The sequence below is a fragment of the Aedes albopictus genome, chromosome 3 (genome assembly GCF_035046485.1).
Source record: "Aedes albopictus strain Foshan chromosome 3, AalbF5, whole genome shotgun sequence".
Taxonomy (NCBI): domain Eukaryota; kingdom Metazoa; phylum Arthropoda; class Insecta; order Diptera; family Culicidae; genus Aedes; species Aedes albopictus.
Genome location: NC_085138.1, coordinates 269,060,807 through 269,088,690, shown reverse-complemented (window position 1 = coordinate 269,088,690; position 27,884 = coordinate 269,060,807). Strand labels below are relative to the sequence as shown.

General features: G+C 35.3%; 3 protein-coding genes and 1 long non-coding RNA gene across 7 annotated transcripts in view; 3 read left to right on the top strand and 1 right to left on the bottom strand.

Annotated features, from left to right (window-relative positions):
• LOC115257380 (SPRY domain-containing SOCS box protein 3) overlaps positions 1 to 1,862 on the top strand; it is a 33,643-nt gene extending 31,781 nt beyond the window's left edge. For all 3 annotated transcript variants that reach the window (XM_029856910.2, XM_029856909.2, XM_029856911.2), the window contains exon 3: positions 711 to 1,862. In XM_029856910.2, the coding sequence (XP_029712770.1) occupies positions 711 to 1,454 (744 nt within the window). In that variant the 3' untranslated portion in view covers positions 1,455 to 1,862. The remainder of the gene's footprint in view (positions 1 to 710) is intronic.
• Positions 1,863 to 4,717: 2,855 nt separating this feature from the next.
• The window catches only part of LOC115257775 (uncharacterized), a 41,855-nt gene continuing 18,688 nt past the window's right edge, over positions 4,718 to 27,884 (bottom strand). The window contains exons 5-7 of one of the 2 annotated variants that reach the window (XM_062860747.1): positions 10,678 to 10,790; positions 6,775 to 6,908; positions 4,718 to 5,345 (exon numbers count right to left, since the gene is read on the bottom strand). In XM_062860747.1, the coding sequence (XP_062716731.1) occupies positions 4,966 to 5,345; positions 6,775 to 6,908; positions 10,678 to 10,790 (627 nt within the window). In that variant the 3' untranslated portion in view covers positions 4,718 to 4,965. The remainder of the gene's footprint in view (positions 5,346 to 6,774; positions 6,909 to 10,677; positions 10,791 to 27,884) is intronic. The other variant, XM_062860748.1, reaches the window with a different exon arrangement.
• Positions 10,811 to 13,664, top strand: LOC115266697 (uncharacterized). The gene is made up of 2 exons (XM_062860749.1): positions 10,811 to 12,362; positions 12,582 to 13,664. Exons 1-2 carry the CDS (start codon positions 11,699 to 11,701, stop codon positions 12,740 to 12,742), a joined length of 825 nt encoding a protein of 274 aa, XP_062716733.1. The 5' UTR covers positions 10,811 to 11,698; the 3' UTR covers positions 12,743 to 13,664.
• On the top strand, positions 17,960 to 27,649 carry LOC134292054 (uncharacterized). The gene is made up of 2 exons (XR_009999430.1): positions 17,960 to 18,283; positions 18,345 to 27,649. It is a non-coding gene; the product is annotated as an uncharacterized LOC134292054 (long non-coding RNA).

Sequence of the window (27,884 nt, the reverse complement as noted above, 5' to 3'; positions counted from 1 at the left end):
GAATTATATCTGGGTTTTTTTCCGGTATTCCTCCAGTGATCCTCCTGGAACTGAAACTTTAACCAAGACGACGTTGACACCTCGGTGACAAACCGTTCAATGATTTTCATAAATACAAAATATAAAAAAACTTTTTGCTAAATTAAACTTCTAAGACCGTTCGCAATGCTGTTTTATTTTGTATGGCGAGTTTTAAAATTTTTAAAACTCGCCATACAAAATAAAACAGCATTGCGAACGGCCTTAGACGAAATTCAAATGGACGGGATAGCTCACCTGAAACCTATGTAGTTTTCCGTCTTTGCTTTGATCAATCACATCCATTTTTGGAGGATTTGCCGTACAGTGGGGATTCCGGTACGATGTAGACCGGCCGTCGATGAAGACGACTTGATATCTTCCCACGAATTCATTCGCTTAAGTCGACAGACAACGAAAGGTGGTCTGGGATGGGCGACATTCAAAATGTTCGCCTTTTTTATAGATGGATGGAGCAGGTGCTCGTCGAAGTGCCGTTTCCACCTTTCAATGACCTCACGTTCGTACGTCTTTTGGCTTCGGTCTTTAACCCTGCATATTTTGGCTCACGGCACAATTTATACCCAGAGGAATATAAAATGTTGCCACATTTTATGTGAATATAGTTAAGGATAACGAACTTAAATACTTCCAGCAATTTCTCATATCAATCCTTCCCCGTTTTCTTTCAGATGCTCGGAATAGGAACCGACAAGGTAGATCTACTCGCACATCGATTCAAATTTTCCAGTTGCCTGGGTTTGGATGACCAATCGTGGGGCTATTCGTACCGTGGTCTCACGCAGCACAACAATCAGCTGAAATACTACGGCAAAAAGTACAGTCAAGGCCGCATTATCGGTGTCTACGTCGATATGTTCCGCGGTGTCCTGGAGTTCTATCTCAACCGGCGGTCGCAAGGCCGCGCCTACTCAAACATTCCTCGCGACAGCAAAGGATGCATTTATCCGATGGTCTGCTCGACGTCCGCCAAGTCATCGATCAAACTCATCAATGCGGCATCCTTCAAGGATAGCCTGGTGTTCAACTGCATGAAAGTGATCTCCAAGTATCCGAAACTACTAGAGCAAGTGTACGCAATACCGGGGTTGAGGCGACACGCGGATGACTTGTGGTTCCTCCAATTGCGGGAACCGAAAAAGCCTGACGAATTTCAACGCAACAACCTTCTCCTAGAAGACGAGGCGCTGCTTTGTGGAATGAAGAAAAAGAAATTCAACGGATTGGTTTCGCACAGTCAAGTGCAAACTGCACCGGAAAATATTTCGGAAGATCAAATTTACGACAACATGATCACGGAAGAGGATACGAAGAAGCAGCCAATTGGTGGCGCTCGAACCGTAAGCACCAGTAGCAGCAGTGAGGACGAGGAATTGGCGTGGATGATCTCTCGTGAGTTCTTCTGCAATCACTGAATGAGAAGACATTTATAAGGCAACTGAAAAATTCCAACGTATATGACTGATTTAGAGCGTGTTGATCGGCAGTAGACTTAAGTAAATTATTCCGGAAGAATTAGAACTTGTGCCATCTACAATTACTTTTAGATTTATATACGAGCAATGTTCGGCAGTTGACCGAACTTACATTAATGAAAAATACACGCTAAAATTTGTTCAAGACTTATGTTCGATTATGTGTAAATGTTGCAGTCTTTTTGTGTAGTAAACATCAGATTTTGAATGTTTTTTTTTTTAACACGTAAGCGCAACTACTCTGCGGAAATATTTAGCTAGCACTCATGTGTTCCATGCATATCGTCGAATATGTAACCTACTATAAACTACATATTTAAAATAAACGTTATATTTAACAAAGACTAACAGATCTGAGTTTGAATGAATTGGAAAGAAAATCAATTATCTATTTAAATAAAAAAGAGAAGGTTTTTCATGTTCATTGTTCAACCAAATACGAAAAGACAACTTAGACAGATACAAACGCAATACAAACTAAACAAGGTTGACAAACTAATGGACATAGGAGCGTACACTGTTTCTAAAACCCCAAATCAATTATCGTAATCATTTGGGACTTGAAAAGTTGATTTTAGAGGTTTAGTATAAATTGTATGGTATGTTATATCCCTTCTTTTGACAGAACATATCACTAATGCGATTAATCCACCTAGAATTGAGAATCATATTCGATTTTTTAGTGAAGATAGTGTGAAAATTTAAGATCCTTATGTGGAAATGTTGAAAATTGTAGGAAATTTATTAATTCCAAGACTTGTTCTATCTGCCCTGTTTTCAAAATTATGGGTCATTTTCTTTGAACGACATCTGAACATCAGAATCAGTAAGTGTGTTTACAATATCATTATCCACAATGATGGATAAGTCAAAATCAAGTGTTCGGATCGCAGACGAAGTATCCATATACACTCCCGTTCAAAAGTTTGGGGTCACCCCCTCAAAAGCATGTCATTTTTTTAGGCCCATATCTCCGCCAATTTGCGTCCGATTTCAAAATCCTAGGTTTCATTCAGAAGATAATAAGTCAAAGAAACTTTGAACATGATTTAAAAGAAACTTTTTCAAAAAATTTTGTATGTAAACTTAACCCAAAGTTGCCAAATTTTCTAAAAAATGAATATAAACTTACGGCAGTGTCGCTGGAAGTTGGGTCGACCAAATTTTAAGATGAGAGCGGTAATATGACTCATTTTCTATTAGCTTTCAACTGCTTTTTACAGAACTTAGCCAAAAAATCTAGAAAAAAAGTTATTAACCCTTTCTTTCCCACAAGGTTTTTTGACATTTAAAAATAGATAAAATGGTTTCTAAACAAATCACCAGAACAAAAGATGTATAGTTTTACTCCAAAATATCGTTAGAAATGAAAAATTTGATTTTCGGGGTGGATCACCTGTGATCCATTGGGAAGATGGATGCACTAAAGACACATATATACAAATTTTATTTTTTTTGTACATTGTTTTTTTTTTTCCTCAAAACTATATAGGTATTTGTAAATCGTCCATTACACCTTTAATTTATCTCGAGATTCTAATCTAGCTCTTCTGTAAAACTTAATGAAGCTTGTCGGACTTCTTAAAGTTATCATAAGTTGTTATTCGGACATGGTTCGCTTCGAATCTATGGATTCTCTTCGCGTACCATATACCCTCCTGGATTCATCTGCGACTTATTGCCGGCGATAAATAGATAACATTATATTAAATAATGACATTTTTACATGAAACACTATTAACAATGGCAAATTACTTGGATGTAAACAAACATGCTAACAACGAACAGGTTAGATCAGGAAGGATAAAAATGTCGTTATGTTCCCAATGGATCACTGATGATCCATATGTTTGTTCATTAAATTAGTGTTTTATCGTCAACTTGTTTGTGAAACGATATTTTATTGTGAAAATATACATACTATAGGGCATGCTAGTATTTTTTTCCGTTGAAAATAATGTTCAGGTTTCAAAATATTGAATTTTCAAATATTGATTGAATTAAAATAGAAAAAATACTGACTTTCGCTAAATCATTAAACTCTAGAACAAAAACGAGCAGAGAAATTTTGACCAAACTTTACATAATAGTTCATTAAACATATACAAACATCTGATGAAAAAAATAGAAATGATCTAGCTTATCCTGAATTTGTATGAACAGTGCAAAGTAGTGGATCACCTGTGCTACCATGGGAAAGAAAGGGTTAAGTAAATTATTCCTTGATGTCATCGGCCAAAAGTTTTGGGTCACTATTGTAAAACATGGAAAAATGATTTGTTGATATCTTTGTCATCTTTCATTCAATTTTAATTCTTCTTGGCTTATTTGAAACAAAATGAATGATACTTACTGCATAGACATTGAACCACACATATTTGTTGAAATTTACATACTAAAACTTAACGTAAAGTTGCCTCATTTTTTGAAACGTGGTGAAATGTGCTAACTTTACATAACATTTTTATATACAAAAATCGTTAAATACGTTAAGTTAAAGACATCAAACGTAAATTTAGTTAATTATCTTTGAAATGAGCCAAAAATAATTAAAATTGAACTATAGATGACGAAGATATCACCAAATCACTTTTCCATGTTTTACGAAAGTGACCCCAAACTTTTGGTCGATGACATCAAGGATTATTTTACTTAATAACTTTTTTTCTAGAAGTTCTGTAAAAAGCAGTTGAAAGCTAATAGAAAATGGGTCATATTACCGCTCTCATCTCAAAATTTGGTCGGCCTAACTTCCAGCGACACTGCCGTAAGTTTATATTCATTTTTTAGAAAATTTGGCAACTTTGGGTTAAGTTTACATACAAATTTTTTTGAAAAAGTTTCTTTTAAATCATGTTCAAAGTTTCTTTGACTTATTATCTTTTGAATGAAACCTAAGGTTTTGAAATCGGACGCAAATTGGTTGAGATATGGGCCTAAAAAAATGACATGTTTTTGAGGGGGTGACCCCAAACTTTTGAACGGGAGTGTATGTACCTCGTTAGTGACCTTGGATGGATTACAGACGGGTGATGCTATTTCAAATTTCTTGTTTAACATTGTACTCGAAGGAACGATTAATATATCTGGCATGCAGACATGCCACAAAATTGTGTTTAACAAATAGTCGATTATAGCCAATTTTTCCTTATTAGAGACAAAATAAAAATAAATTGATTTCTCACAGAAAACAACCTCCGCGGTTTCACCAAAAATAATATCTTTTATTTTTAAATAACACATTCTAAGTCTACCAAGAGTTCATTCTAGGAACAAATTATCATTATTTACAGTACATTAATAAATTATGATGTAGCATTAATAATTGCTGCTCAACGAACTTTCCGCGAGCACTTGCAGTATTATTCACATAAAAATTGTCAACAAACTAGAATTACAACTGTTTGTAATGAATCACTGACTTCCGGCAACGTCCGGCCTGGGCAACACCTTACCAACGGCACTTGGTCGGAGGGGGTGGCCCTGAAGAAGGTGCTGGTTCGTACACCCGTTGAAAGTTATTGAACTGATAGTGGCCGCCATTACCGTTATTACGTCCGTTGGCATTATTGTTGCTGTTGTTGTTCGCATAGTAAGGTTGGTTTATGCGATACACACCACGTCCTCTAGAATGTCCACCCATGTGCTGCAGCTGTTGAGGTGGCCCATTCTGCCCATGTTTCGGTCCGCTATGCATACTGCTGCTGTTGTTGTTGTTGTTGATGTTGTTGCTGCCGACGCCGGCGCCGCCAAAGTTTTCGACGTTGTGCTCGCCGCCGGACTGCTGCTCGTTTCCCGAATTAGTACCAACCTCCAACTGTTGCAAGTCATCTAAGGGGTGGATAATGGAGACAGGGAGCAGCGAAAAAGAGAATTAATAAACTTACAGCAACAAGATTTTACTTAATGGAAAAATCTTTTTATAAGTGGACCGATGAATGATGTTGTCGAAACTTGGTACGAAGACTGATGCGCTTCAGAATTGTGCACGAGTTTAGTTGAACGACAACTCCGCTATTGCTCCAGTATCTGCATCCTCGATGCCTATGTGTGTTTGAACTACTAAGTCATTGTACGAATATTGTTAAGGTTTTCCAATAAAGTAGTGTTAGTAAAACGAATGAAATAAACTGCTTTTCAAAATGGCATGATCACGTCGTTCTTTTAAGTAAGAGAATTGAAAAAAATCTGAGCTTTATCTTTTATACACTGAAGACATATGATATAATTGATTTAGTAAACCCATAAGTCACATAATATAAGACATTGAACAACTAATAAAGAGGAATCGTCAACTGACGTATAAATTCTGATTTCTCGGCCCTGACTGGCGGCAGCTCTTTTCGAGTTCTTCTGAGTTAGCTTACCGATGTGTTTTGAAAGAAAGTCCTTCTCCAATACGATGTTTGTCCACCTTTAATGCTTAAAATTGCACCTTACATGGCGACCGTGACAAAACACGAACCAGAAAATGTTCTTTTTTCACATTTGTTTGGTTTTTACTGCTCGAAGACAGTCCCACAACGATTGACGTGATGAAAGCTTGTACATGTGCATACTATGAATTTAATTAACACTTTGAAATTTGTGGTGCATAAAAGATGTTTGAAGAATATGAAAAATACAATTCTGTTTTTTGTATCACTTCTTCACAAAATAATAGAATCTATAGAACTTAGATTATTGCAGATGGTCATACCAATTTGAAAAGTAGTATAGATAGATCTCGAAGTGATTTCGAGGTTTTTTCGAGGGAAATTGCACTGATTATTGCATTGGGCTATCAAATTAAAGTTTAACTAAAACAAAATTGGGACAATGTTCCGCATTCGACCACACGATAGTATTTGAATGTAGAACATCCAATGGAATAATGACGTGAAGGAACGCGTTTCAGAACAAAGCAAACATTGAAATGATTGAATACGTTTCGAAGGTATATTCTTGAATTATTAGACCCGTAAAATTGGGACAGTGTGAGTTAGTGAAATACGCAGTGTGCGTATAGAGTATCGATAGGAATTGTACAAAAACAAAAGGATAAAATAATGAAGAGGCTGCTACGAACGTCACCTGAAAGAAAGATCTTACAAACTAGTTAAAATAAATAAAAGCAGGCGCGCGACTGATCCCAGTTGATTTACTCCAAGGTCGATGGTCCACGTTCTTCGTATTGATATCATTCGATGACCCATATATTATGCATGGTTCAAGTATATACTCAATGACAAAATTGGCATGTTTTACACAAATACGGTACCTGTTGAAGCTGCAGAGTAAATTTGCGATGTTATTAGACCACCGGACGTTGACGACGTTGTTACCGTTGCCGTTGACGTTGATGACATCGTGTTTTTTGCTGTCACCGGCCCGGCATTGCTGTTCTGAATCATCCTAGTTAAATTCATGTGAATATTTAGTCTTAAAATTAGAACTTTAGTGAATAAATGAATACATGTGTACAACAATGGAAGAGATAAAATGTTTAGAGATATTACATGGTTTATCCATCAAAATGGCAACACAGCTCCTGTTTGCACCATAGACAAAATATACTTACGTTATCGGCTTTTAAGAACTTCAATCTAAAGGAGTTTTTCAAACGTAGAAAGCGGAGATCTTTCACATAGGTATGTTCAACCATATTTCATTGTGACCAATCCGTTAGTTACAATGAAGTGCAAAGCAGAAAGCAACAACAACACGACACGACAGAGCCACAAGAGTCGGATTGATAGGCGTAGAATTCATTGTATGATACTGTGCCGTCTACGTGCTTTGTCAAGCAAAATTTTATATTACGAGATTAAGTGGTAGTTTCAAAGTAAGAAAAGCACTTGAGATAGAAGCCGATGTATCTGGAATCAACTTAAACAGTAAAACCACTAGAGGCGACGAGGTCACGGTATTACAAAGAGGTAAGAAGCTGCGTTCAACGGTCCAGAATGGGCTTTCAATGAGGGCTTTCATACAAGAGAAATGAAAAATTACTTTGATTGCATCAACTCGGATGAACACATCTGTTCAAAGTAGCATATTCATTACCAACTTGTATCCGCAATCAAAGTAATAGGCTCCAACTATAATCGATTGCGTAGTGTTTGGGGGAAAGATTTACGAAACAAGAAATCAGCTGAGAAGAAGACAGTATGCCGATAAAACATGGTACAAAAGAGAAAAATTAAAATCCCAAATATTTACGAGAAGTAATGCCCAAGAAGACCGACGAAGATGCGGACTGTAGCATAAGGGACTCCTTATTTTGGGCACTTCCTACTACTATTCAGGAAATTTCAAACCAACATGGTGTGATACGTAAAGTGCAACACGTACATGATGAAAGAATTACATGAAATTCCGAAATCGTGCAACTATTCCTAACAGAATACATGCTTGGTAATGACCTCTAAATCAATTTGCACAGCACAGTCGAACCGCGGGTTTTTATACGGCAAATGATCTAAAGTTTGTAAGGGAAAATTACCAAAATGTATATGGCGACTACTGAGTGACGGTACTTATCAAGCAAAACTGTACACGAACAAATTTTGAAAATATTTTTGCACTTTTGATTTCAGACAATCACGGACAAAACAGACGCATTGTTATAACTCTCGAATGTAGTCATTTTATCGCATACAAACAACAGATCGTAGGGAGATTCCTATAGTCCGATTGAGCCAATTTTTCAGCGAATATAATTTGGACTGTCTACCCTTATGCCGTTTTTCTTTTTCAACCTGGGCCCGAACTGGATTGATGGAAAATGTGCAAACAAACTACGTCAAACAAACTATAGTACAAGCGAAACCGAAGTCGGGTTGGGGTTGAAATTGTGGTCTCATCCAGTTCCAACCCAGGTTGGAACTGGGTCAAACAGAAAAACGGCATTAGTCACTACTACAAAGTTTGAATGCTTCGAACTAAAATACAGTCTTAGCATTATGTGTTCGTACTTTTCGAAAAAAAAATCTGAAAGTAAGAGGTTTATTAGTTACAGATTATTTAAAGTATCAAATGCAATACATCAAACAAAGGAGCAATGTTGCCATCAATGAATAAACCTATATTTGTTTTTAACACTAACTTTGAGTATGAAAGAAACTTTAAACTTATGGAGCAGTTCTACAAAGGTGTTAAATCAGTGGCAAAAATATACTAACTCGAGTTTGTACACTTCAACGACAATGATCACGAGTATTCCTCATGCTTAAATTTTGCCATTAAATTTTGATTGAATCAGTTGAGTACATTTGTACAATTCAAGCTAACTCCATAGGAACAGCAATATCGAGATTTAAAGATGTAAATAACAATCGTCAAGTTCAAATATCTCAGTGCAGAGAATACATTGGACTACATGCATTTCATCACCGTTGTCAAAATAATGCATTTCGTCGGTGTTTACGATATTTCGACACCGATTTTTCATTTGGGCCTAACTGACATTTTCGAGTTCTCTTCATCGATCCTCTCTTTGTGTTATCACAGAATGTGTATTGAGTTTTCCAAAAATTTTTTGGTTGAAATGCAAAGAAGACGACTACATGTTGCTATAGAAACAAAAAGTATAATGATTTTGTTTGTTTTGATCAAGTTATTAGCGAAAGAGAGAGAGTCGACGAAGAGAAATCGATCAAGTCAGTTAGACCCTTACGAAAAATCATTGTCGATTTGATATTTGTAGTTTTGAAAAATACATAGGGTGGGGCGGGGCAAGATGGGTCGCGGGGCAAGATGGGTCAGTGCCATTTTCGGGCGCATTACTCATGTTTTGATTATGTTAATAATTTTGTTAGATGACCAGCATGAATATACAAAAGTTTGGGGCATTGATTGAAAAATTATTCATTTACATTGGAAATAAAAAATAAAATGGTTTTTTGCCATTTTTCTTATGCGATACATTCCATATATTCTCCATATAAACGGCCGCGGGGCAAGATGGGTCACCTTCAATTTTGAACGTATTTTTGGAGCATTCAAAAGTTATTTATTTTTTATTACAAGACTATCTCATAAATGACTTCAATCAAGCGGAATGAACGCTCAAAATTATAACATAAAATTATGATAATTTTTTAGTAAAAACATCGATTTTCAAGTCGCCTCAGGACCACTCAAATCGTAAAGTTTTTTATATTCAAAATAAATTTATAAAATGTTTACTAGTAGCTCTTGTTTACTCAGTATGGATGTGGAGCACATTTGAATGCGGAACAAATCTTATATTTTGACGTTTTTCGTTGAGAAAATGTTAATTACTTAAAAGGTGACCCATCTTGCCCCGCACTTTTTTCACGGCACAAAATCGATCACTTTTTAAAACTGCTTGTTTAACATCATATTTTGTATTTAATGAACTTTTTATCGACTTTTAGCATAGCTAACTAGTGTATTAAAGAGTAGCGGACGGATGCAAACCAATCCGAATTGTATTTACGAAGTTATGGTGATCCATCCTTATGCGACCCATCTTGCCCCGCCCCACCCTATAAGAAAAGAACACATTAAATGAAATTCTACTTCATTTATCGAAACAACTATTCAGGAAAATGGCCATCATGTCAAACGAGGAACTATTTTCAAGATTTTACATTTAACTGTCGGTTGTGTAAAGCATGCTTTCTGCAATATGTACTGGCAGGGTCAATGGAATAATCCATCCTGTCTTACATGTTCGATATTAGGCTTGGCCGCTTTACAAAAAAGTTGGCATAAAGATGGCTGTTTGAGCAATTCGTTATTTATATCTTAAATCTTTTTCCAGATCTCACTGAGCTCCGTGTTTAGCATATGTACAGCTTCCGCTCGATAACTGGGCTTTGACGACAGTTCAGTTAGCAAGCGCCGCTCGATAAATGGACTGAGCTCTCGGAGCCGGAGGCTATTGTTATATTGTTTATACTTGTTTACTGATATGCAAAATGTGAGGTTAATTTTCGTTTATTTTTGACAGACAATTGCTCTTTAACTGGACTTTGGCCCAGTTATCGAGCACCTAGTTAAAAAGCAGTCCAGTTAAACAGCGGCCAGTTATCGAGCGGATGCTGTAATTACTCAATTTGACTGAGCCCAATATGATAGTGAGACAACTGTACTGCACACGGTAGAGCTATGATTTTCTAATAAAAACTACATAAACTACTCTATCCCAACTTACCCCATTCCCATTTTAGGGGGTATATGCTTGAGCGCGTCCTCATCGGGATGTTTGCGTTTCTGGCCTGGTCGCATTCCATGCATCTGATGCTGTTGTACGTCGATTGTTATTGGCTGTGGAAGATGAGAAAAAAAATCAAAATGAGTGTAAATTGTATATGAGACATGGGAAATTCAGTGGCGTCTCGTCCATAGGTCCACTGCGTTCACTACACAGTTGATCAACAACTAAAATAAATCACTATAATGTCAACATTTTGCTACAAACGACATAAACTACTCATTCGATCCTTTTGATGTTCACAACTTCAAGTGAACAAACCACTATGAAATACTAGTGCGTATCCAATAGGAATCAAGTAAATTTTCCAACTTATGGGCCGTTTACATATTTGCTAGTCCTTGGCGACAATTCACTTTGGGATAATTAATTGTCTGCTAATAGTGTTCACATTGGTGCTAATATTTTAGCTACTAATTTACAATGCTAATAGAAAATTCAAGCGGTAGAGTATCAGTTTCGTTCAAAATGGCGTCGAATGAAGATGGTTTCGCGAACGCGTTGAATATTGTGTGTGATTTGGTGGAAGAGGAAATTTTGAAAACAACATCGATTCGGAAGAAACGGAAGCGCTCGAAACGGAAAGTGTGGGTCAGACCATGGATTGCACGTCGAAAAAATCTTGGATTCAGCGCCACATTACTTTCCGAGATCAGAGAAGAGGACCCAAAATCCTATCGAAATTTCTTACGCATCAGTCCGGAAAAATTTGACGAATTATTGAACCTGGTTGAGCCATACATAACAAAAAGTGACACATTCTTCCGCGAAGCAATACCGGCAAAAGTGAAACTGGAGGTAGTCCTAGCTTACCTAGCCACCGGATGCAGTTTTGGCATGTTGGAAGCCTGTTTTCGCATACCCAAGCCGACAATATCGAAGTTTCTTGTGCCAGTGCTTCAGAGTATTTCTAAGGTTCTCGGAAAATACATGAAGGTTTGTAATAAAAGGTATCCTGTTGATGTATTTTCTACCTAAAAATAAAAAATTTCAGGCACCCTCCACATCCGACGAATGGCATGCGGTTTCAAATGGATTCGACAGAAAATGGAACTTCCCCAAGTGTTGCGGTGCTTTGGACGGGAAACACATCCGAATTCAATGTCCTCCTTGTAGTAATAGCAACTACTTCAACTACAAAGGCTACTTCAGTACGATTCTGTTTGCCCTCGTGGATGCAAATTACAAATTCATGTACGTTGATATTGGCAAAAATGGCCGAGTCAACGACGCTTCTATCTTTCGTAACTGCAGCTTGAAGAAGGGTATTGAAAACGGAACGATTGGATTTCCACGCGGAAGTATTTTGGTTGGAGATGATGCTTTTCCGTTGTCAGCTTATCTGTTGAAACCGTACTCGCATCATGGATTATTGACAGCAGCAGAAATAATATTCAACTACAGACTCTCGCGTGCCCGGAGAGTTGTGGAAAACGCATTCGGAATACTTGTGTCACGTTTCCGAATTTTCACACGACCGATTGATTTGATTCCCGAGAAGGTAGATGAGATTGTGAAAGCTGCTTGTAGTTTACACAATTGGTTGCGGGAAACAAGTCCAACTACATATTTCCCATTTGGATGTGTCGACCACGAAGACTTGGAAACTGGTGAAACTATTCCAGGTAAGAATACATGCAGCGAGTTGCAAAAATCTGTTCTCTAGTAAATAGGATACAATATTTTATGCAATCATATTTTATTGCCCAGCTCTGTTGACTCATTAACATAACTGGAATGAGTTACAACAAATATGAATTAAGAAACTAAATTGCATAAAAATGCATACTTGCATTACATTCTATAACAAACCTATTATTCAATTACTATTTTCTCTCATTTAGGAACATGGAGGAACGAAATATCAGAGCTGGAATCAATGCAACCATCCAGCTCCAGAAACTACACTAAAAATGCAGCGTCAATTCGAAACGCCTACAAGAAGTACTTCATGGGTCCAGGTGCCGTTGAATGGCAGTGGAAGCAACTGAACCGCAAAAAATAAGACAGATCAAGTTCATGGTCATGGTTAATCAATAACACATATCATCATTACACATGTCATTCAACAATGAGAAATAAAATAATTGGTTCACAATTTTGTAGCAGTAGTTGCGACAAGAAAATAATCAAAAATTATATTGCGCTTCAGGATAAGTAGATCACAAAAGTATGAAAATTTTATTACATACTTATGAGAAGGTTTCTCTTAATTTAGTAGGAAGAGAGTTCAAAGAATGCTTAACTGATGCAGGCTGCCTAACTTTGGGAAAAAATCTTCTAAGAATTTTCTTAGGAACTTTCAGGACTTTGTGAGGAAAGTGCCTTGATTTTGCCTTAATATTCTGTTAGTTAATACAGGTTAATACGTTTTAAACTCATCAAACGTTAATTCAATAATATTTCGGATCAACAGAAATACGCTACATAGGGTGAGCGACAATTTAGGAGGGGGTTCTATTGTGTACACTTCCCTGCTACACAGTTAGATGCTGCTCCTATCTTACCGTGCACAAAAAATAAATACAATCATTGTTGAAAAACTGACCCGTGCAATAGCGGAATGTCAAAATAGGATCCCTTGATCAAATGAACCCGTACCCTACCTACCAACATACCACTTGCAGCGAGCCACCAGCCAGCATCAGAGACCAAAACCAAAAAATCCATTCGTAGGTTTACCTGTCTATAGACACTTATGTTTTGTTAGGATTGTTCCTGTTCAAAGCAGAGAATTTGTTATAGCTGTTCAAAGGGCAATTGCAGCCACACATTCCGGAATGCCCTGTACTTTGGGCAGTTTTGCTAAAAACGAAGACATAGTTGATGAAAATGAGAATTATAGCTACTATCAGTAATGAATTTACCCCACACACAACCCTTGAAATCGTGGATTTCTTATCAAAGCTATTTATGGTGAACGTAAACGAAAGGACAATGTATACCAGTGGTAAATTACAACACACGAAAAACACACTTTCAAGGTTCCATCGCGTTGAGGATCGATGCATTTGAGCTGATTCGAGTGGTACCGTGTTTACTACAGTTTCACGAAAGTATTGATACGGTGTTGATATTGATATTAACACTCACGGGCTACGACGCGAACTCCTGTCAAATTTTTATTCGTGAAATGAGCGATCAGCTGATCCGAAACATCTCGTAAAATGGCTCATTGCAAAAAAGTTTTCACACACACGCCGCTACTCAAAAGTCAAACGGATGAGTTCCTGCTGATAGGTCAGGGTAGATCCGGGCAGACACTTTGCCGTATGTAGTCTGAATTTGATCTTGGAATTTGATACATTCTCGCTTAACTATTTAAATGGTCTGATCCTGAGAGTACTATCACGGGAACCGAAATGTATTGGAACATTATGTGATCGCATTCATATTAAAGCGCAATTTCGTGTTCAGCCCAGTTTCGAGTTCAACAGGAATCGCTCAAGAAATTTCTTGATCGATTCCTGGCCGAAACTTTCTACGGTGACTGCCATTTGGATTGTCATTTCTTCGCAACTGCGTACTGCGATCGAAGAACTCACTTCCCATCGTTTCCCTTTTCAACGGATTATTTAAATATTCCGTAGTTCGCAAATCGCTCGTTCATGGCACTCGCATGGCTATTTCTCCTGGTTGACGTTTGCTCACTACCGCCATCTACTCAGTGGGTTTGCGTACCACAGCATAATTAGCATTGGGCGATTATGTTTGCGTGACTATGATTTTTATTGCATTTTGTTCCAAATAATATGTCTGTTTGTCTGTGCTACCACATTTTAAACTTGATGCATTTTTTTACAAAGCGAAGCATAGGAAATTAAATTAAAAGTTCTAAAATTCTAAAATTCTAAAATTCTAAAATTCTAAAATTCTAAAATTCTAAAATTCTAAAATTCTAAAATTCTAAAATTCTAAAATTCTAAAATTCTAAAATTCTAAAATTCTAAAATTCTAAAATTCTAAAATTCTAAAATTCTAAAATTCTAAAATTCTAAAATTCTAAAATTCTAAAATTCTAAAATTCTAAAATTCTAAAATTCTAAAATTCTAAAATTCTAAAATTCTAAAATTCTAAAATTCTAAAATTCTAAAATTCTAAAATTCTAAAATTCTAAAATTCTAAAATTCTAAAATTCTAAAATTCTAAAATTCTAAAATTCTAAAATTCTAAAATTCTAAAATTCTAAAATTCTAAAATTCTAAAATTCTAAAATTCTAAAATTCTAAAATTCTAAAATTCTAAAATTCTAAAATTCTAAAATTCTAAAATTCTAAAATTCTAAAATTCTAAAATTCTAAAATTCTAAAATTCTAAAATTCTAAAATTCTAAAATTCTAAAATTCTAAAATTCTAAAATTCTAAAATTCTAAAATTCTAAAATTCTAAAATTCTAAAATTCTAAAATTCTAAAATTCTAAAATTCTAAAATTCTAAAATTCTAAAATTCTAAAATTCTAAAATTCTAAAATTCTAAAATTCTAAAATTCTAAAATTCTAAAATTCTAAAATTCTAAAATTCTAAAATTCTAAAATTCTAAAATTCTAAAATTCTAAAATTCTAAAATTCTAAAATTCTAAAATTCTAAAATTCTAAAATTCTAAAATTCTAAAATTCTAAAATTCTAAAATTCTAAAATTCTAAAATTCTAAAATTCTAAAATTCTAAAATTCTAAAATTCTAAAATTCTAAAATTCTAAAATTCTAAAATTCTAAAATTCTAAAATTCTAAAATTCTAAAATTCTAAAATTCTAAAATTCTAAAATTCTAAAATTCTAAAATTCTTAAATTCTAAAATTCTAAAATTCTAAAATTCTAAAATTCTAAAATTCTAAAATTCTAAAATTCTAAAATTCTAAAATTCTAAAATTCTAAAATTCTAAAATTCTAAAATTCTAAAATTCTAAAATTCTAAAATTCTAAAATTCTAAAATTCTAAAATTCTAAAATTCTAAAATTCTAAAATTCTAAAATTCTAAAATTCTAAAATTCTAAAATTCTAAAATTCTAAAATTCTAAAATTCTAAAATTCTAAAATTCTAAAATTCTAAAATTCTAAAATTCTAAAATTCTAAAATTCTAAAATTCTAAAATTCTAAAATTCTAAAATTCTAAAATTCTAAAATTCTAAAATTCTTAAATTCTTAAATTCTTAAATTCTTAAATTCTTAAATTCTTAAATTCTTAAATTCTTAAATTCTTAAATTCTTAAATTCTTAAATTCTTAAATTCTAAAATTCTAAAATTCTAAAATTCTAAAATTCTAAAATTCTAAAATTCTAAAATTCTAAAATTCTAAAATTCTAAAATTCTAAAATTCTAAAATTCTAAAATTCTAAAATTCTAAAATTCTTAAATTCTTAAATTCTTAAATTCTTAAATTCTTAAATTCTTAAATTCTTAAATTCTTAAATTCTTAAATTCTTAAATTCTTAAATTCTTAAATTCTTAAATTCTTAAATTCTTAAATTCTTAAATTCTTAAATTCTTAAATTCTTAAATTCTTAAATTCTTAAATTCTTAAATTCTTAAATTCTTAAATTCTTAAATTCTTAAATTCTTAAATTCTTAAATTCTTAAATTCTTAAATTCTTAAATTCTTAAATTCTTAAATTCTTAAATTCTTAAATTCTTAAATTCTTAAATTCTTAAATTCTTAAATTCTTAAATTCTTAAATTCTTAAATTCTTAAATTCTTAAATTCTTAAATTCTTAAATTCTTAAATTCTTAAATTCTTAAATTCTTAAATTCTAAAATTCTTAAATTCTAAAATTCTAAAATTCTAAAATTCTTAAATTCTTAAATTCTTAAATTCTTAAATTCTTAAATTCTTAAATTCTTAAATTCTTAAATTCTTAAATTCTTAAATTCTTAAATTCTTAAATTCTTAAATTCTTAAATTCTTAAATTCTAAAATTCTAAAATTCTAAAATTCTAAAATTCTAAAATTCTAAAATTCTAAAATTCTAAAATTCTAAAATTCTAAAATTCTAAAATTCTAAAATTCTTAAATTCTTAAATTCTTAAATTCTTAAATTCTTAAATTCTTAAATTCTTAAATTCTTAAATTCTTAAATTCTTAAATTCTTTAATTCTTTAATTCTTTAATTCTTTAATTCTTTAATTCTTTAATTCTTTAATTCTTTAATTCTTAAATTCTTTAATTTTTTAATTCTTTAATTCTTTAATTCTTTAATTCTTTAATTCTTAAATTCTTTAATTCTTTAATTTTTTAATTCTTTAATTCTTTAATTCTTTAATTCTTTAATTCTTTAATTCTTTAATTCTTTAATTCTTTAATTCTTTAATTCTTTAATTCTTTAATTCTTTAATTCTTTAATTCTTTAATTCTTTAATTCTTTAATTCTTTAATTCTTTAATTCTTTAATTCTTTAATTCTTTAATTCTTTAATTCTTTAATTCTTTAATTCTTTAATTCTTTAATTCTTTAATTCTTTAATTCTTTAATTCTTTAATTCTTTAATTCTTTAATTCTTTAATTCTTTAATTCTTTAATTCTTTAATTCTTTAATTCTTTAATTCTTTAATTCTTTAATTCTTTAATTCTTCAATTCTTCAATTCTTTAATTCTTTAATTCTTTAATTCTTTAATTCTTTATTTCTTTAATTCTTTAATTCTTTAATTCTTTAATTCTTTAATTCTTTAATTCTTTAATTCTTTAATTCTTTAATTCTTTAATTCTTTAATTCTTTAATTCTTTAATTCTTTAATTCTTTAATTCTTTAATTCTTTAATTCTTTAATTCTTTAATTCTTTAATTCTTTAATTCTTTAATTCTTTAATTCTTTAATTCTTTAATTCTTTAATTCTTTAATTCTTTAATTCTTTAATTCTTTAATTCTTTAATTCTTTAATTCTTTAATTCTTTAATTCTTTAATTCTTTAATTCTTTAATTCTTTAATTCTTTAATTCTTTAATTCTTTAATTCTTTAATTCTTTAATTCTTTAATTCTTTAATTCTTTAATTCTTTAATTCTTTAATTCTTTAATTCTTTAATTCTTTAATTCTTTAATTCTTTAATTCTTTAATTCTTTAATTCTTTAATTCTTCAACCGAATCAACAATAGAGTTAATAAACTATAGAGGACGAATGTCGCTGACGTCGCCACCGCAACATCTCTTGCTGGAAAAGATAGGGAGGGATATAAGTGTCATAGCGAAAAAGTATACAGTTTGACAGATAGATACCCGACATGTTTCGGAACGAGAACAAAGGGAACAGCAGCGACATTCGTCCTCTATAGTTTATTAAATAACTCTATTGAATCAACCGAATTCAACCGAATACGCGAGAAAAGGTAATGCGACCACCTGAGAGACTAGGACAACCCATGTTTTCAGATCTTACTCATTTTAGTGTGCGTTTTTGTCAAGAATGTGTAACTCAAATGCTTCGTGTTTATTTGATGTTTAGTAATTCCTTGTTTTGTTGATGTTCTAGCCGGTAAACTTTTAGCTCTTTTATGAAGAATTTGATTTAGTTTAAAACCCATGTGAACTTCCCAAAAATAAGAATTGGTACGTAGCACATTTGTCGGATAGTGTTTCTTGCTTCTGACGCATTTATATTATTTTTTAGAGTCTCAGTCTAACTACAAATTGCGCTGTGGTGATGGAGAAATAATGGGAGATGCAAATATCAAATCAACAATTTTGAAAGGCCCGATAAACTACAGACGAATTCCTCCAAATAACAGCAACGTTCTCTCCGAATATTCTTATACATTTATGCAGGCTCAGGTACATTTTTTCATAACTTGAGCTTTTTTTTCAGGTGTGAAAGGTTCCAGTTAAACTATTGTGTCAAGTATTTTTCAATTTGCATGAGATTTATTTAATTGTTTGTAAACAGGATCAAATTTGAATTTCTGAATTGCAAGTCCGATTCCAAATATTGTTGGTAATTGATTCAAAGTTACCAAAGCACTGAGATTTGGGGCTCTTCACTAACTTCAATACAAGATTTATGCAATCCTCCCACAGCGGAGAGCTGGCCATGTCCTTGCAACAGCTGCAGCTGAGGGATGGGAAAGGAAGATTGATTAGTTTAACAGTCTTCAAAATTTCATTTGCATTGCGTTGCTTTGATTCGAAAAACTAGGAGCAGGAGAATGCATGCTCCCAATTTTTAAAATCAACAATGATTTGAATTGCGCCTATCATTTCGTGAAAATACTGCATCATTGATCTAAATCATTCCTACTGGGAGGGCTCATCTCAAAAGCTAACAAACACACATGGTAGGCCTAGTAACGGTTCATATTCCTTAGCGAACTCACAAAGGGTTGCCTCGACTGAAAATGTTTACCGTCTATGAATGACTGTCTGTCTGTCAGAAGGCTCAGAAGTAACGGTCGTAGTTGAATTTTGGGTTCAATGCGTAAGTGTTGTAAGGATGCCTTAAATTTCTTTTCATTTTCAGATTTTGTAGTTTACAGCGAGTGACTGAACATTGGAGCAATAAGGTTTGGAGAGATGTCACGGAGATAGTAGTTACCTAGTGTGTGATGTCAGAATCCGCGAGAATCCGTGCAATTCTACATGGCTTTCATCGGCAGTGCTCATTTCTTGATTCGGCCTAGTTTTAACAGCATCCGCATCTGTCTCGTTTCACTCATTTTTACAATAAATCGTTTTAATTGCCCTGCGGCTGTGTGTTCGAGTGAAGCATAAACCTTAAAAAGATACAAAAACGATGACCGGAACGCTTCCGGATAAACCTGCGTTTCATAACAACCAGTATCGAAAACACACTTATTGTCTTATCTCATGAAGTATTTCAAGAATTTCCGATCATTTTGCAGTGCATTTCTATCAGACATAAGGTTTTATCTTACGACTTCCAACACCAAACGTATTCACATTGATCTATTTGGTTGGGTCAAATCCCAAATTTATCTTTTGCGGAACATAATCTAAGCCCAGTAAATCACTACAGTTAAACAGTTACAGTTACAGTAAATACACTACTAGTACATTGCTAGACGTCCTTTTTCTGTCATTTGATTATTGGAATACAATTAAATTTGTTCACAATTGTTCGAAGAGCAACACGCCAACGCATACGTTAGAAAGTACTGTTGGACCCCGAAAAAAAAACTAGACGTTCTAGATAAGCTCAAGCAGCTCGTCTTAGCCACGGCCGTTTCCGGGGGGGACACACAAACCCGTATTTTGTCTCCCGGCTACCAGGGCATAGCAGAGTAGCAAGGGGAGATTTCACCATTTGAGGAACCTAGACATCATGCTTCGCTTCTGCTTTTTCGGATCGTGATTTTCATACGGTGGATTTCGGTGGGCAAATGCCGTGAGGCCAGATTACCGATGGAGCTGCAGTCTATGTCAAGGGCTTCATTTTGGCCTATAGTGACCTATTTCCAAGCGGGTAGGGTTGTTCTTTGGGATGTTTGGTTACAATTACCTATGCGTTCAATTAAACTCAAATGATTTGAATCATTGATGCATTATTTTCAATCAAGTGAGCACAGGAGCAATAAAATGCAAAAAATTGAATTGATCGTAACGAAATGATGTTTTTCAAAGCTTGCTTTTAAAAACTCGCGCTCGCAATGATGATCTTTGAAGACTGATTAGTTAGACACCTAAGGGGCGATTTCTTCACCCTGGCTTAAGCGTTAAGCTAGGTTTACCTGTATGGGTAAAACTGGCTTACCGGTTAAGCCGAGGTGAAATAATCGGCCCTAAGAAAGGTATGCAGAGACCTCTGCATTCTTATTATCGGAATACATTATTTATCCCGATATGATATACCTAGATGATATTGATCGCCTGAAAACAAAATATTTTGATGTAACGTTAAATGGAAAATACTTACCACTGGGGAGACTACTTTCATTCAATACTACATGCACTATCAGAAATTGTTTTATTTCGAAAATCTTTAATACGAAAGATCATGAAAATGTTTCACATAAACTAAAAAACGAGTTCAAACTGATAGATTAAAAATAAAATAAAATTCATACCAACAAAACGAAACAAATGTTTCTTACAAAAAAATAAATAAATCAAAATCAATCAACGTAGGTTCGAAGGTTCGAAGTTGTGACATGACATCGGAAAAGTGCTTGGAGTAGCAGATCTAGTGAGTGTTCCCAAATGATGATTGGATCAGCTGAAAAAAACAATGTTTTGTTTTTGAATATATTACGAATATAAATGCTATCATACCTGTGAAAGTTTATCTCCTGCTTGGGTACCACTGCTCGGTTGGGATTCTCCAAATCCAGAATCAACCAATTCAGATATGATAATCGGCTGGTCGAACTTGTAATATTCTGGAGCTTGGTTTATCTGGTCTGCATTAATCTGTTGCAAATAAATTGGAACAGATATGTTTTGGTAGTACGGGACTATTGGCGTCGAAACCCGGATTTCCGGATCAGCGTCATTCATTTGGCTCGTCGACGGATCATTTGATGCCAGAGTATTCCCTTCTTCTTCGGCCACCGTGTCGACTTGCTCATTCGTCAATTCACCAGGACCAATGAAGAGCATTTCGTCATACGGATTTTGAAATGCAACTTCTCTGGGCGAGTCTGCTGTCGGCGACTGAGGGTTTGGCGGAGGAGTAACAGGTGGTTCGCGGTGATAATCATCCCTTCTTGTGAACGATGGAGATTCCATTGATGATGCACGGTCGGCCGGTTCATTACTGGCAGTCATACGCTGTTTTTGCCGACTCGATTCATACTCGATTCGTTCGAGAGCAACCATTCTCTGCAGTTTGTCCTGCAGCACCAATGCTCGTAGCTTCGGCATGTCCCTTAGTTGCGCAGCGAGATTTAGTCCGAAGTATTGGAATTCATCCTGAATAGGTGGCGACACAGATGCACGGATGTTGTCCAATTTATTTAGCGCTGACGTTATGTGCGGAGGAACATTTTCGTCGGAGGTCGCTTTCGGTTTCACAGAGGACAATGCAGAACGGCGCTTCCGTTTCTTCGGAGTTGCGAGACTGCGAGTGAAACTCGACGACGCTACCGGAGACTTACGTTTCTGTCCGGCAGTTTGAACCGGACTATGCTCTTCCGATCCGTATTCTTTATTATATTCCTCCTCGTACCGCTTCAGTAGGTCAGCAGGGTCATCTCCCGATTCCGAAGATGATATTGATTGATAAAGCTGATAGTCTCGGACTTCGGGCTCAATCAATAGATCTTCGACAGACTTCTTCGATTGTTTGCAGGTGGATTTCTCGGGCTATGAATAGAAGGGGCATTATTGTATACCGGAAGTTTCAAGACAAGAAGAACAGAAGTTTTCCGGAACAGTAAATAGAATATATGTACTTACAATGTTGCTGTACGATTCTCTGGCTTCGCATACCGAAAGAAACTCGTGCGCTGTCTTGTACCACGAAAGCCGGGTGTGATAAACGTCTGCTGTTCCTGCGCCGGACTTTTTCGAACTGCTCATTTTGTTTTTTTCGATGTTGTAGGTATCACGGACCACTTTAATCCTCCTTTTGACCTCATCCACGGATTCAAGGTCCATTGCTGCACGGATTGTTTCCAGGGCCGCCAGCCTTTTCTGCTTATTTTTATACAGCTCGTGGCTGTAGTTCCACAGCAGCTCATGTTCCCTGTAGAGCCCCAGCAAGTGGACAATTTCGTCACTTGACATTCGCTTCTTTCGAATAGCCATTTCAAATTTCACCGATTTTAAAAACTCACAAATTTCCACGACGACGGCGGCGACAGCAGCGAGCGCGAGGACGAGCGAAGCAAACTGAATGAAACAAAGTTGTTTGTGTGTGTGCGGCACAATCGCAGAGATGCCAGTGTGTGTGACAGTTATGATTATTGTCTGCTAGTTCTAGCGCGAAAATCAGAACCTTCTAAAATAATCATGATAATTTTATTGTCTGCTAAAAAGTGTTTACACTGTGCTAATTAAACGCTACTAGCGCCAGTTCATGCATTGTCATGTAGTTTTAGCAAAGGTGTAAACGGGCCATTAATCTCACTATGCCACCACCCTGCCGCTGCCAGAGTACTCCACGCCGAAGCATGCGAAACATCCATGTGACAGCATCGCCAGAAATCTCTCGCCTCAGTTCACTTCCAGAAGTACACGGGAGCGCGGGAGCGCTGTATATGCATACAAGAACTGTGTTTACTTGTGTTCGACCGTCCTGTGCTGCTTTGGCAATGTATTAGTAAAATTTTTGTGCACTTCTTCCAATGGACGTGGGCCTCATCGGTGGCGGAGGAAAGGAAAGATTGTTTGTTTACACCAAGCTTGCGCTCGCAGGGAAGCTGCTAAGTTTGGCAACGTCGCATTTGAGCTACTATGCTCCAGCAAGAGAGCGAGGCGAAAGAGCATAGCGAGAGAACTTGTATTATCGGGCCGCCACCAAACCGGACTTCGCACAATCAAGTCGCGACGCGACCCAACTCGCGACGTTTTTCAATCATGTCAGAAGTAGTGCGCATCCTTCCCGTTGTTGTCAGCAACACAGCGCACTAGATGCGAAACAGTTGCGGCACTTGTGGATCAAGAAAATAGCAATTTTTGATTAAATGTTGGTCTTGACTCCAACCGGATAGACAATACTATTCAACGGAGGCCGCCCATCCACTCTTTTGGCATGCGTGCATGCCTTTGGGTGGACCTGAATGGGTGGCATTTTCATTCACTTACTGCCCCCACTCGCATAACAGTCCCATTTGCAAAAAGTAGGAATTGAGAAAACAGCATTTGAAGTTTGAAAACTTGTTTCCATATAAAACTTTGAAAAATCGCCAAAATTTGAAGAATATTTCGATCATCTCGAAACTTTCACAGATTGTTTTGCACATGAATATATAACTGTAAAAAATATTACAATCACTACAAAGTTGTTCAGTTTTGTGTTACGTAACACAAAAATCCATGATGGGACTGTTATGCGGGTACTTTTGAAATGGGACGCTCATGACTTGGTATTTTTTTCACATATTGACATAAAAAAATCATATTTTTTATTATTGTTTTTGGAAGTACATCGAAAATGATGACTATTCATAACGTTAACTCAAAAGTGATGAAAAGTCAAATGGGACAGTTATGCGAGTGGGGGCAGCCTACTAGTTGCACGTCGCGTACGGTTTCATTTTCTAGCAACATTTAAAGGAAAATGGAGCGCGATATGGTAGACAATCTACTCCCGCAATTCGTTTGCCAGGCGGTCGATTGAGGAAAAGTTTGTACCGCATCTCGAATCATCTAAGTAGAATACCCTCTTCGATTGAGTGTACTCAGATTTGTACTTTTAATTCCGCCCTCTAATGCTTACCCTTGGGGCCCTTAAACAGATACGCATGTTTCGACTACAGTCATAGCATTATCATGGGTTACTCACATGGGTCAATTTGATTTAAGTTGTATGTGAATAGCATAGAGAACAGACTGACTAGTAATAGTTACAGAGTGACCCATAATTGTGCAATGGGTGTTCCACTTCTTCAGTGTCATTTATCCACTTCTGAGTGGATTCTTCGAACTTCCGAAAAAATCCCTTAACAATTGGTGGGCAATGTCTACTCTCGCTTCCCAAATTTCGATAAAGTCTAGCTGACCAATTAGCTGAGAATGTTTTACACGAAAAAAGTCGCAGAGATAGCTAAGATACTTACTAAGAACGTCTTCTCAGAAACGTATCTGCTTATTCCTCTGATAATAACACTTACGTCTACAACTGATGCCGTTGGAAGGAACTTTTCCATCTCAAAAGAATAAGAACCTATCTTCAGTTACCATGAGCGGGCAAAGACTAAAGAGGCTTAAACTGATGGCGGTAGAAAACCCTCTGTTTCATCAATTGAAACAATAAGGCAGTTTTCTCGACGAAATCGTCGATAGATTCGCTTGTCTAGCGGAGTTCAGGTTCCTGCTGTTTCCATGTGAAAACTTTTCAAGTGCACAGTCAGCTTTACGGGTCACGAGACCAGGGAGGGTGCAGGCACGTCAAACTCGAACAAACTACGCCTACCTAACATGCATCGAGCGGGCCTTCCCAAACAACACAATGCGATTTCGCGGGCCACCCCCATCGACAAAACAAACCGATTTCCAAGCAGGATTCGACTAGGCTTTTGGTCGCGTTGCCAGTCACACTCGCACACATTCGCAAAAGATGAGCAGTAGGCCTACCTTGCAGCATGCGGGTCCCCTGCACGAGACGCCTCTGCCCAAGTTTTCTGGGTTTCCTATTCACATTGGACTGTTGTGCGAATGTGGGCACTCTCTGTAATAGTATGCCCACGGAGCGAGCACGCACAAGATAGGAGATCTCTACACACGCATTAAGGACCCGATACACATGGACCACCTTCACAATTTGGTGTATAGGAAACTGTGACAGCTACTTAAACATTTTTTGAAAGGTGAAAATAATGCCTTTCCTGATCATTTTGTCTATCCCCTGTACTGCTCCTCTTTGCATGTCAGTCCCGTGTTGATTTTCAAAGCGCCTACCTATTGTATTATAACTTCAATTAGTTTCAAAGACATGTATTAACTTCATGTATACATTGGGTCTGGGACCATTTGGGCAGGAGCACCTATTTTGGGCGCTTGCTGCTATAGCTCAGTCAATTTTGAACCGATTGACTTGATTTTTGAGACATGAAGCACAGTATCTAACCATGTTCAAAAATTCAAGTCAATAGGACCGATCGGTGAAGTACTAGATTTGTAGTTGTTGAATCTTTAGCTAATGATCTGTGTGGCGTAACTTATGGAGTGACTCAACTGCTCGAATTTATTATCAGTGGTAATCCTCTTCTCGCATATATGTCCTACTATAAGTCTATCATAGCGTACGATCGACACCCGATCGCTATCACGGATTATCTTTATTATCATCTTCCCGCTTACCGATAAAACCCGATTTCAAATAGGTTCAGAGATGATAAACCTGGATCAGAAAGTTAGTTCGCAATAAACCGTATATCGCATCAGACCTGTGTATCGTCGTGTATACTCAGTTGAGCTAATAAAGCTAAGTTTTACGTTCCCTACAAATCGAAACACAATATCCAAAGCCGAAATCCTACATAAAATTATGGTCCTGTAGTAATGAGCTGAATTTTGGTATGGTGAGAAGGTCAATTCTCCGTTTCTGCAATAAAATGGTGCAAAAAGAGTGGGTATTATAATTCCTTGCCTAATTTGATGCTGTTTGAGCAAAACTGTGGGTAACAGTGTTGTTGTTTTCTTCATTTCTTGCAACATAACAACGGGCAGTGTACCACAAACGACATTTACGTGCAGGTATTTTAACGTTTGCTAATTCTACACTCATAAAAAAGTCCACGATAGTTAATACCAAAGGCAGTCCAACCTATGGACTTAGCCCTCTTAGCCTGACACAAGCACAATATAAATCAACGCCAATACACCCCGAAGGAATTGATATAAAAGGGAAAACTGTGATTTCAACCTTGCAATAATTGCACAGAGTGTCCTGCGTACATATACAGGGGATACTCAAAATAACTAGGACAGGTAAAATTTTCACTTTTCAAAAAATGTTCAACTCGCTGTAACTTTTCGATAAGGGCATCAAATATTCTCAAATTTTGACTGTAAGTTCATCAACTAGTTGTGTATCAGTGGTCAAAATTTAGAAAAGATCGGGCTATTCTACATGTAGTTATAAAGGTTCTATAAAAAAGGTATAATTATTCGATGCCCAACTTTGAGCTGTTATATCTCCGGATTCAATGAACCGAATGCAATGAAATTTTGATTATATATTACTTATATAATGAGCTATTAAAAACTTTTGACAAAACATAACATCACAGACAAACAGACGTAACACTTCGAACATTTTTCGATTCAAATCATAGTCACGAAAACATATTCGCCCAATGCTAAAAGGCCTATGTTTGGCCGACCACCAACTAGGTGGCGGTAGTGAGCAAACGTCAAACTCGAACAAAAACGATGCGAGCGCCACGGTTGGGCAGTTGGCCAACTATCAAATTTTGAAAAAGACCGTTAGATCGGTGTACGATGTGAATTATCAGAGTGTTACGTCTGTTTGTCTGTGATAACATTCTTTACACGAAAGAAAATTAAAACGGTTATATTATTTTTCTAATATATCACCAATTTATCAAAAATTTCATCATTGTTTCAAAATTCGAGATAGTAATTATAGTTCATTTAAATTCCCTCTAATTGGCTTGAATATATAGGAAAGCTACCAAATATCCGGCATTTAATTGAAAAAGAAATGAAAAGCATATGAAAAATGGATAAATTTACTAAAAAAACATAGAATAAAAGAAATTGCTATAACTTTTTTTTTATTAATAATTTCAAATTAAGTCAACTGTTTTTCAAAGTTCATTATATTAGTCATAAATGATCAAAAATTCATTGCATTCGGTTTATTGAATCCGGAGATATAACAGCTCAAAGTTGGCTATTGGATAATTATACCGTTTTCTAGAATCTTTACTGTCCCACTCGCATAACAGTCCCATTTGCAAAAAGTAGGAATTGAGAAAACGACATTTGAAGTTTGAAAACTTGTTTCCATATAAAACTTTGAAAAATCGCCAAAATTTGAAAAATCTCGAAACTTTCACAGATTGCTTTGCACATGAATATATAACTGTAAAAAATATTACAATCACTACAAAGTTGTTCAGTTTTGTGTTACGTAACACAAAAATCCATGATGGGACTGTTATGCGGGTACTTTTGATATGGGACGCTCATAACTTGTATTTTTTCACACATTGACATAAAAATTCGTAATTTTTATTGTTGTTTTTGGAAGTACATCAAAAATGATGAATATTCATAACGTTAACTCAAAAGTGATGAAAAGTCAAATGGGACTGTTATGCGAGTGGGGGCAGTTTATTACTTCATGTAAAATAGCCCGATCTTTTCCAAATTTGAACCACACATACACAACTAGTTGATGAACTTACAGTAAAAATTTGAGAATATTTGATGCCCTTTTCGAAAAGTTACAGCGAGTTGAACATTTTTTAAAAAGTGAAAATTTTACCTGTCCCAGTTATTTTGAGCATCCCCTGTATGTAATCCATAAATTGTAAATCGTATCCAAAGTGTTTTAATAATTGTGGAA

Coding starts and splice junctions, on each gene's coding strand:
- LOC115266697 (XM_062860749.1), top strand. CDS start 11,699: ATGTATTTTCTACCTAAAAATAAAAAATTTCAGGCACCCTCCACATCC. Junction 12,363..12,581: donor AACTGGTGAAACTATTCCAG/GTAAGAATACAT, acceptor TCTCTCATTTAG/GAACATGGAGGAACGAAATA.